The sequence below is a fragment of the Apteryx mantelli genome, chromosome 7 (assembly GCF_036417845.1).
Source record: "Apteryx mantelli isolate bAptMan1 chromosome 7, bAptMan1.hap1, whole genome shotgun sequence".
NCBI lineage: Eukaryota > Metazoa > Chordata > Aves > Apterygiformes > Apterygidae > Apteryx > Apteryx mantelli.
Window position 1 is genome coordinate 28,667,587 of NC_089984.1, and position 10,098 is coordinate 28,677,684.

Here is a 10,098-nt window from a genome sequence, read left to right on the forward strand (position 1 = left end):
CCGGCCTCTCCTCCCGCCGGGCCCTAAATAAAGTGCTTCCGGGCTGAGCTGTTGCACCTGAGCTGCCTAAATCAATATTGACTGGCCCAGAATAGCCCCGCAGCCTCTGAGAATAGCCCCGCACACCCACCTCGCTGCCCACAGCTTCCCGCGCACGGGGCTGCCCTGCTGCACGGCGCCCCTAATTTTAGCAGCAGCCGTTGCCTCCTGCACGGGCTGCAGGTGCCGGTCCCCAGCGAGGAGGGACGCCGCACCTGGCACCCCTGCGGGCTGGGTCTGGCAGGTCCCGTCCGCAGGAGAGCCCTGCTGCCCTCCTCTTCCTCCCAGCCCAGCCTTGCTGCTGCCCCCACCCCTGCCTGGGCACAGACCCCCCGCGAGCAGCGGCGCAGCTGGGCAGAGGGCCCAGGAGTCCTGGCGGGGTTTTTGCTCTACCCTCGGGGGGGGGGGGGGGGAAGTGCGCCTGGCTTCACACTCAGGTAATTGAGCTCCGAAAGGGCGAGCCGGGGGTGAGTCACGGCCTCCGCTGCTGGTCGCAGCCCTGCCCTTCCCCAGGGCTCCCCTTGGCCGGCTGCCCGGCGGCTCGGCTCCGCTCGGTTCGGCACGGCCCCGTCCTGCACGCGCGGCCCCGCAGGGGCAGAAGCCCCGTCGTGGGCCACAGCCTCGCGCCACAGCACAAGCCCTCCAGCCGAGGCACCCCGGCGGCCCGCCAGCGCTCCCGGGGGGGCCCTAGCAAAGCCAAAGGTGGGGGCAGCCCCTGGTCCAAAAGCACCCCAGTCCCATGCACCCCCAGTTGCGCGCCCCCCAGACCCAGCCCCGCAGCTCCTGGCCGCTCCCCAGGGCTGGGGTGCCCGGCGCGCTGGCTGCAGCCAGCCCCACGCTGGCATCCCCGGCAGCACGTGGGCACCGCGCAATGGGATGCCCTGCCCGCACGTGGCTCCAGCTGCCTGCACAGTGTGCTCCAGCCAAGCCCTGCCCAGCACCCTCGGGCCACCGGCTGGGAAAGCCTGGAGAGCCTTGAGCCAGATTCCCAGCTGGAGCACAGGGCCTGGCTGAGGGTACCCCAGGGGCGCTGAGCATGGGACCTGGGTGCTGAGCGCCCGGCGCCTGCCCCCTGCGCGGCCCGGGAGGTGCCAGAGGTCCCCGCGGGATGTGGCGATGAGCTCACAGGCTATTCCGGGCCGTGTTGTTCCTGGCTCCTCCTGGCAGGAACCGGCTCCTTGAGCTCCAAACAAACAGCCCCGTGGCCACCGGCACATTCCTGGCCGGCGTGGCCGCGGCGGGGGACAGGCGCTTCCTGTTTATCCCCTTCCCACGCCCCGGGGTGGGAGGCAGCGGGGTGCCCGGGGCACTGCCGGTGCCCCTGGGGCAGGTCTGGGGGGGTCAGCTGGGACACCCCCTGTCCCATGTCCTGCTGTGCCGGAGGACCCTGCACTCAGCCCCAACCCCCCCCACGGAGGACCCCACTCTGGGCTGTGGGTGCCGGCACGCAGCCTCCATGCCACTGCGTCCCACCCCATCCCTGTGCTGTGCCTGCTTGTCCCACAGCAGCACCCCTGGCCCCCACCCCTGCCGAGCTTGCATGGGGAGGGAGGGGGCAGGGGGCTCCTTTGGGACATCCCCCCCCACCCCCAACCCAGCGTGAGAGTTTGTCACGTCCAGCAAACCGCTGCCGTGCCTGGAGGGGAGCCAGCCCCATGGCACTGGGGTGGGGTGGGGTGGGGGGGCCAGCCCTGGGTGGGGGTCCTGGGCTCATCCTGGGATGGGGGGGTGCCAGGCCCACGGCAGGCAGGGGGTTACTCCAGGGGTGTGGGACCCTCCACCTCCGGCACGTGGCCCGTCCGGGGGGAAAACAGGGCACGGGGTGGGGGGGGGGGGCAGGGCTGGGCTCCCAGCCCCGGTGTGCAGTGCGTGCCGGGGGGGGGGGGGGTGCGTGTGGGGCTGGGCAGGGCAGCAGGGCCCCCACCCGGGGCTGCCCACCGCCGCCGCGCCATAAAAGCGATGGGCAGGCGGTGCTCGGGCGGCAGGCGAGCCGGAGCCGGGCTGCTGGCCGGAGGCAGGCGCCGAGCTGCCGCGCAGACCCCTCGCCTGCTCCGGTGCAGGCAGCCTGCCCCACGCCGCCCGCCCCACGCTGCCCCGCTGCTGGCCCGCTGGGTGAGTGTGGGGGGCCGGGATGGGGGGCTGGCATGGCCGAGGGCACCCCCTGAGCCATGGGGCTGGAGGGGGGAATGGGATGTGGGTCCACCCCCCCCCCCATGGTGATGGGAGTGCAGATGCAGGCGGCGAGGGGAGATGGGCTAAGGAGGGGGTGAGAGGGAGGGGGACCAGGTAGGGGGGGAGAGGGCGGAAGGAGGGCATTGGGGGGGGGGACCCCACGCATGGCCCTAAGCATGGGGCAAGCACAAAGCAGGAGGCGCAGGACAGGGTTTGCCGGGGGGGGGGGTACCTGGGTGCAGGCTGGGCAGCAGGGGCTTGGGGGGGGGGGGGCCATGGTGGCCTGCGCCCCATGGATGTCCCGGGAGGGGGAGCAGCTGGAAGTGGGGCCGATCCCTGAGGTGGGAGCCGCTGCAGGCAGTGCATGGCAGTGCCCAGCCCCTGCCCCCTGCACCGCACGGGGATGGGGCAGTCACCACTGCGCAGGGCACTGCTGCCCTGCACGGGGCACGGCGACCTCACGAGGCCTCGACATTGCCAAGCTCCTGGGGCACCCGGGGGGTGCAGCAGCCCCCTGCCACAGCCCCGGGGCTCAGCATCCTGCCACCCCCCCCCCCCCAGGCGTCCTGCCCCGAGGAGCTGCGATGGCGATGCCGGGCGGCGCGAGCCCCACGCTGCTGCTGCTGCTGCTGCTGCTGCTGCTGTGCCGGGCGGCCCCCAGCGGGCAGGAGCCGGCCCCCGTGCAGCTGCGGCTGGCGGGGCCGCGGGGGCCCGCCGGGGAGGGCCGGCTGGAGGTGCTGTACCACGGCCGGTGGGGCACCGTGTGCGACGACGGCTTCGACTTCCACGGGGCCACCGTGGCCTGCCGGCAGCTGGGCTACGCCGCGGCCGTCACCTGGACCCATAGTGCCACCTACGGCCAAGGGGAAGGTGGGGGCAGCGGGGGCAGGTGGGGGGGGCGGCCTGGGAAATGGTTGGGGGGGGGGCTGAGAGCACTTGGGGGGCACCATGGCTAGCGCTGGGTGGAGCTGGGGGTGGGTATGCAGTGGGCAGGGGCAGCCTGCGGGGGGCGCTGCAGGTTGGGGGGCAGCCTGCAGGGGGCAGCCGCTGGCAGTGGGCAATGCCAGAGGGCAGCCTGTGCGGGGTGCTGTGGGTTGGGGGGCAGCTCGTCGGGGGCGTTGCACGTGGGGCACAGCACCAGCTGGAGCCCCACGGTGAGGGGCAGAAGTGGGGGCCCTGCACAGCGGTGACCGCCAGCCCTGCGCCCCCCCAACCGCAGGCCCCATCTGGCTGGACAACGTGCAGTGCGCGGGCAGCGAGGCCTCGCTGGCCGACTGCGTCCACAACGGCTGGGGCGCGAGCGACTGCCACCACGGTGAGGACGCCGGCGTGGTGTGCTCGGGACCGCGCCAGCCCGGCAGCTCCCCCCGCGCCGCGGCCCCCGGTCTCCTGGGAGAGGTGAGTGGGGCAGCAGGTCCCTCTGAGGCTTCCCGCCACCCCATCCTCCCCCCTCCGCTGGATGCTGGAGCCCCTGCCCCGGGGGCTGCGGTGACCCCCCGTGCACATGGACCGGGGCCCACAGCACCCCCGTCCTGCCAGGCGCCGGGGCTGAGCCTGGAGGAGGTGCGCCTCAAGCCCATCCTGGCCCGGGCCAAGCTGAGCGTGCCGGTGACGGAGGGCGCCGTGGAGGTGAAGCACGCCGGGCGCTGGAGGCAGGTGTGCGACGCCGCCTGGACCAGGAACAACAGCCGCGTGGTGTGCGGCATGCTGGGCTTCCCCCAGGAGAAACGCGTCAACACCAACTTCTACCGGTAGGAAAATGGCAAAAAGGGGCCGTGTCCTAGTGTGGCCGGAGCGGGGCAGGTGGGGCAGGGGACCCATGGGATGTGCCACAGGGCTTGTGGGGCGAGCAATGGGGCCACCGGCGTCAGCAGGGAGGGAGAGAGGGTGTCGGGTAGGGGGTCGCACGTGGCTGGGCATGTGGGGCACCAGGGTGTCACATCCCCTTCTTGGGACACAAAAGCCTCGGTGAAGGGCAGAGCTGGGCTCTGCAGCACGGAGGGGGCGCTGGGCGTCGAAGGGAAGGTTGTCACCAACCTTCATCATCTGCCAGACGTGCGTGGAGGCACAGGAGAGCCGGGGAGCCCTCGGTCCCCTCCGCCCGCGTCCTGTGCCGGGGCTATAAATACCGCCCATAATGAGCCCCTGCCGGTGCCAGGAGTCGCGCCGTCCCGCCTGGGCACAGCACGCGGCCAGGTTTGGTGCACTAATTGCCAGTGGGGAACGGACTTGTCCCGACGAGCCCTGCGGCCCCGTGGGAGGACTGCCCGGCTGCCGGCCCCGCCGTGGGGTGTGGGGGCCCCAAGGGCTTTGGCGCGGGGGGTGGTGCCCAGCCCTGCAGGGTTGCCACGGGGTCCCCTGACGTCCCGGCTCTCTCCACCTGCAGGAAGCTCTGGAACACGAAGCTGAAGGACCCCAGCTCCAGGTAGGTCTCCGGGTGGGCAGGAGCAGGCCACCCCCCGCCATGGGCACCCGCGGGGCTTTGCCCTGCGCGGGCGGCAGCCCCCAAAATGACGCCAGCCCCTGCTCCTCCTCTCGCCCGGCAGCCTGAGGAACCTCAGCCGGCAGAACAGCTTCTGGGTCCACCGGGTGCAGTGCCGGGGCTCGGAGCCCCACCTGGCCCGCTGCGCCGCCCAGGTGTCCCCGCCTGCGCCCCGGCAGCCCGCCTGCCCCCGCGGCATGCACGCCGTCGTCAGCTGCCTCCCCGGCCCGGCCTTGCCGGCGGGCGAGCGCAAGGGCAAGCCGCCCCGCAAGGCCTCCCCGCCGAAGGTGAGCCCCGTGCCCCGGAGCCGGGCGGCACCCGCTCAGCCCCTGCGCCCCCCTGCCTGCCCGCGCGCGCGCACGCGCGGCCCCCCGCCGCTGACGGGCTGCTCCCCCGCGCCCAGGGGCTGCCGGTGCGCCTGCGGGCCGGCGCCCACGCCGGCGAGGGCCGCGTGGAGGTGCTGCGCGACGGGCAGTGGGGCACCGTGTGCGACAAGCGGTGGGACCTGCTCGCGGCCAGCGTGGTGTGTCGGCAGCTGGGCTACGGGACGGCGAAGCAGGCCCTGGCGGGAGCCCGGATGGGCCAAGGTGAGACAGCCGGCGGGGCATGGGGCTCGGGACACCGGTGTGCTCGGAGGGACCTCCGGGGGGAAAAGATCCCCCTGTTTACTGGGTGCTGCTGGAGTGTCCTGGGGTGCCCGGCAGCCCCCGGCTGTGCTGCAGCGGCCCTGTGGGATAAGGGCTCCCCAGCCTGCCAGGAGCAGCCCTGTGCCCGTGGGGGACCCCAGGCGGGCGGGTTGCGGGGGTCCAGGAGGAGAGGGAGCTGTGACGCTGCCTCTGCTGCAGGCCTGGGGCCCATCCACATGAGCGAGGTGCGCTGCACCGGCCACGAGCGCTCCCTGGGCGAGTGCCGCTTCCAGGACGCCGAGCAGAGCGGGTGCCGGCACGAGGCCGACGCTGCCGTCCGCTGCCACGTGCCCCACACGGACTTCCAGAGCCAGGTGAGCCCCTGCCTCCCCCCCCCCAGCACCCGGTGAGCCCCAGATGTCCGGTCGTTGCCCCACCACCCCAACCCCCCTGCCCAGCTGATGCTCAGAAGGGCCCTGGGGTGGCCTTGGGCCTCGAGGACACGCGGGGCAGCACAAGTCATGTTGACGTGGCTGCAGGACAAGCCGGTGGGAAAGGTGGTTTTGGGGGAAGAAGAGCAAGGTGGAGATATTCGTCTGGGTGCATGGGGCTACCTACCCCACTGCAGCTCTGGGTGGGAGGGCAACACATGCCAGCTCAGCCCTGCTCTGCTCCCAGGTGCGGTTGGCGGGGGGCCGCAGCCCCGAGGAGGGTGTCGTGGAGGTGCTGGTGCCGGTGCGGGGGACGCTGAAGTGGGGCGCTGTGTGCGGCGCTCAGTGGGGGCTGAACGAGGCCATGGTCGTCTGCAGGCAGCTGGGGCTGGGCTTCGCCAGCCATGCCCTCCAGGTGAGTGGGGTGCCAGCCCGGGGGCGCACGGGGTGCCTGGCACGGGCTTGCTGGGGGAGCTGGTGCTCTGGGGATGGGCTCTGCCGGCTGGGACAGCCCTGGGGGACGGGGGGGACATGGCCACTTCAAGCCCCAGGTGGCAGTCCTGGGGCAGGGGGGGGTGCTGCTGCTGCTGGGACGGTGTTTGGGAGCCAGGATGGGTGCTGGGGGTACTGAGCGCTGCGCTCCTCCCCTGCCCAGGAGACGTGGTACTGGGCCGGCAGCCCCGAGGCCTCCGAGGTGGTGATGAGCGGGGTGCGCTGCACGGGCACCGAGCTGGCCCTCCAGCAGTGCCAGCGCCACGGCCCCGTGCACTGCCCCACCGGCGGGGGACGCTTCTCGGCAGGGGTCACCTGCACCACCCGTGAGTACTGGGGAGCAGGATGCGGCCCCTCTCCCGGGACTCAGCCAGGGATGGAGCATGGTCCTCCCTGCAAGCACTGGGGTGCTGCGCGGCATGGGGAACCACCTGCCCCGTCCCCACCGTGCCAGACGCTCCGGACCTGGTGATGAACGCCCAGCTGGTGCAGGAGACGGCCTACCTGGAGGACCGCCCGCTGGGGCTGCTGTACTGCGCCCACGAGGAGCGCTGCCTCTCCCAGTCGGCCGACCACATGCAGTGGCCCTACGGCCACCGCCGCCTGCTCCGCTTCTCCTCGCAGATCCACAACCTGGGCAGAGCCGATTTCCGGCCCCGGATGGGGCGGCACGCCTGGACCTGGCACCAGTGCCACCAGTGAGCATCCCTCGCGCAGTGGGCCCAGGGCTGCCACCGTGGTGGGCGCAGGCAGAGCCCTGCCAGGGCTGGCTGCCCTCACGGGGCGCCCGCTCGGCCCCGGCCGGCTGCGTGTCTGCCGTGCAGCCTCCGCTGCAGAGGCCGGCCCGCCCGGGGTAATGAGCAGCGTCCGCACCGGCACTGTCATTACGGCTTTATTTGGATTCAAGGCTGCAATTTGCACGGAGCCACTTGCTTCTAGGTGCTGCCTGCTCCCAGCTCAGCCCCTGTCTGGGCCAGCCCTCGCCCTCCCCGTCCAGACGCCCCCCCCCCCCCCCCCCCCCCCAGCCCCAGGCTCACCCCTCTGTCCCTGCAGGCACTTCCACAGCATTGAGGTTTTCACCCACTACGACCTGCTGACGCTCAACGGCTCCAAGGTGGCAGAAGGCCACAAGGCCAGCTTTTGCCTGGAAGACACCAACTGCCCTGAGGGTACGTGCCGGCTCCGGGGCAAGGCAGACCCCACCCTGCAATGCAGCTAGGGACCCCCCCCCCCCAGCAATCCTTCATGTCTCCTGTTCCCCCCCCCAGGGCTGCAGCGTCGCTTCGCCTGCGCCAACTTCGGTGAGCAGGGTGTGAGCGTGGGGTGCTGGGACACGTACCGGCATGACATCGACTGCCAGTGGGTCGACATCACCGACGTGCCACCTGGCAGCTACACCTTCCAGGTACGGGCACAGAGGGCACAGGGATGCCCCTGCATGGCGCTGAGCGATGACATCGGGGCAGAGGTTTGCCCCCCATGTGCATCGCCGGCACCGCTCATCAGGCTGTGCTAGCTCACCCCAGCCACCCACACGTCTCCGCGCCCCGGTGCAGATGCCGAGGCCTTGCCAGCTGCAGGGTCTCTCCCAGACGCCCGGGTCCTGCCCCATGGAGGTATATGCACAAGCACCAGCCCATGCAGTGGGCTTGGTGGCTCTCCATGGGGTGCCGGGCGGGCAGGCTGGCCCCAAGGAGGGTGCCCACGGCCACTGCGTCGCTCTCCCCAGGTGGTGGTGAACCCCAAGCACGAGGTGGCCGAGTCGGACTTCTCCAACAACGTGATGCGGTGCCAGTGCAAGTACGACGGGCAGCGCATCTGGATGCACGGCTGCCACACGAGTAAGGAGGGCAGGGAACGGGGGGGGGGGGGGCCCCACAGTGGCAGGCGACCCATGCTGGGGTGGGGGGTCTGGGACAAGGGAGGAGGCAGGGCTGGGGGTGCCGCTGGTCCCGTCTGCCACCTCACCCCATCCCTCTCCCCAGGTGATGCCTACGGCGCTGACGTGGTCAGCGAGCTGGAGCGATGGGAGCGCCTGGCCAACAACCTCGTGTGAGCACCCCTCGGCATCGCCGTGCTCCGAGGGGACCAGCTCCGGCCTCTCAGCTTCCCGCATCCCTGGCCGTGGCAGCACCGCACTGAGCTCAGGGACTCGAAGTATTTTGTATTTATGGATGCTGCCGCCAGGACAGAGACAAACGCTGGGCCCAGCGGGGAGCGCCTGGGGGTGCCCAGCCCCATGCTGCCAGCGGGATGTGCACGAGGCGGGCACGGGTATGGGGACAGCCCCCACCTCTGCAGCTCCAGGTGCCCCCCAGGACGTCTACCTCAGCCCGCGCGCCCGGCCCCCACTGCCCGACCGGACTCAGGACAGGCCCTGGCCGCTGCCGCCCGTGCCACAGTCGTGCCCTTAATAAAGGTGCTGTGCAATGGGAGCGGCGGTGCCGGTCCGGTCTGCGGCCACGCGCACAGCTCAGCAAACCTGCAGCCCCACCGGCGACAAGCGGCTCTGGCTCCCGGCCGGCGAGTCCTCGCCGGGGTGAGCCCGGGGCAGCCTGTCCCCGAACCGGCTGACCCCGCGCGAGCCGCGCAGCGCCCGGCCGGGTCACAGTGGCAGCACTGGGCCGGCAGCCAGCCCACCAGCCGCCGCGGCTGCAGCCGCCGCGCTGGGCTTTCCCAGGTGCATCCCGGCAGCTCGGCCGCCCAGCCGCCGCCGGGGCAGGGGGTCAAGCCAGCGTGTGACACCGCTGCAGGACGCCGGCCCCACCGGGGCTGGACAAAAACCAGCGGCCAAAGGGAGCCCACTCCCCAGGTGGGCACTGGGCTCCTGCCCCCTGCCCGGCTCTAGTCCGAGCCCAAGCACTCCACTCTCCCCATCCCCATCCCCATCGCAGCGCCCGGCCCCCCCCTCGCCCGGGCACCCCCGCCCCACTGCGAGCAGCCCCGCGGAGCCGGGACAGCCCAGGCTGCATCCCCACGTGATGGCCCCGGCACATGGAGGAGCCACAGTGGAAGGCAGCCCCGAGCACGTCGGCTAGGCGGCCCCCGGCCAGTGACCGTGGCGAGGCGCGTGCAGCCGGAGACTTGCTCCGCAGGGATTTGGGAAGCTGTGAGCACAGCACCCCCCCCCCCCCAGGCCTTCCCGTGGGCTCTCCCTGCTGCTGGCAAGGCGTGAGGGCCAGGAAAATGCTTTCGGCATGAGAAAAGCGCCGCCACCTCCAGCTTGGCTCCCGGCGTGGCCGCCCTGGCCCAGCCGAAACTTTCCACCCGCCCGGCTGCCCGGACACTCGCTGCGGAAAGCTGCGGCCGAGCCGGCCCACGCCTGGCAGCGCCCCAGCACCATGCACAGCTGCTGGGCACGGCGGCAGCCGGGGTCACGGCCAGCGCCTCCGCCCCTCGCCGGGGACCAGCCGGGGGCACGGAGCGAGTGGGCAGCCCCCGGCCCCACCGCCTCCAGCAGCGCGGCCACGTCAGAGGCGCGGGGCCGGGGCCAGCCCTTCCCCACGGCGCCGACAAGGGCCCCGCTGCGGCGGCCGCGCAGCTGCGCGGGGCTGGCAGAGGAAGCAGCACGGTCTGTGACCCCCGTCCTCCCCCCGCCGGGACGCCCCCACGCACGGGTGCCCTTTGCAGCTGGCGGCGCTCACGCGGCAAGGCCGCCTCTGACACCCGCCGGGGATGTTGCCGGCTGGCAGCCCGGCCCCGGCCCGCTCCCCCGCAGCACCGGCCGGCCCCGACGCAGCCTCCCCGCGTCTCCGGCCAGGCCCAGGAGAGAGCGAGCGGCCCGGCCCGGCCCGGCCCGGCTGGGCTTGCACCCCGCGCACTGCACACCGGGAGGACACGCTCAGCCTGCTCTGCC

The 10,098-nt window shown here is 72.6% G+C and overlaps 1 protein-coding gene across 1 annotated transcript; it reads left to right on the forward strand.

Moving 5' to 3' along the window:
• Positions 1 to 2,801: 2,801 nt before the first annotated feature.
• LOXL4 (lysyl oxidase like 4) lies at positions 2,802 to 8,298 on the forward strand. The gene is made up of 14 exons (XM_067299542.1): positions 2,802 to 3,081; positions 3,431 to 3,613; positions 3,734 to 3,962; positions 4,598 to 4,636; positions 4,758 to 4,980; positions 5,097 to 5,280; positions 5,539 to 5,693; positions 5,998 to 6,165; positions 6,406 to 6,568; positions 6,697 to 6,940; positions 7,296 to 7,411; positions 7,511 to 7,647; positions 7,972 to 8,083; positions 8,228 to 8,298. Exons 1-14 carry the CDS (start codon positions 2,802 to 2,804, stop codon positions 8,296 to 8,298), a joined length of 2,304 nt encoding a protein of 767 aa, XP_067155643.1.
• The last annotated feature ends 1,800 nt before the right edge of the window (positions 8,299 to 10,098 follow it).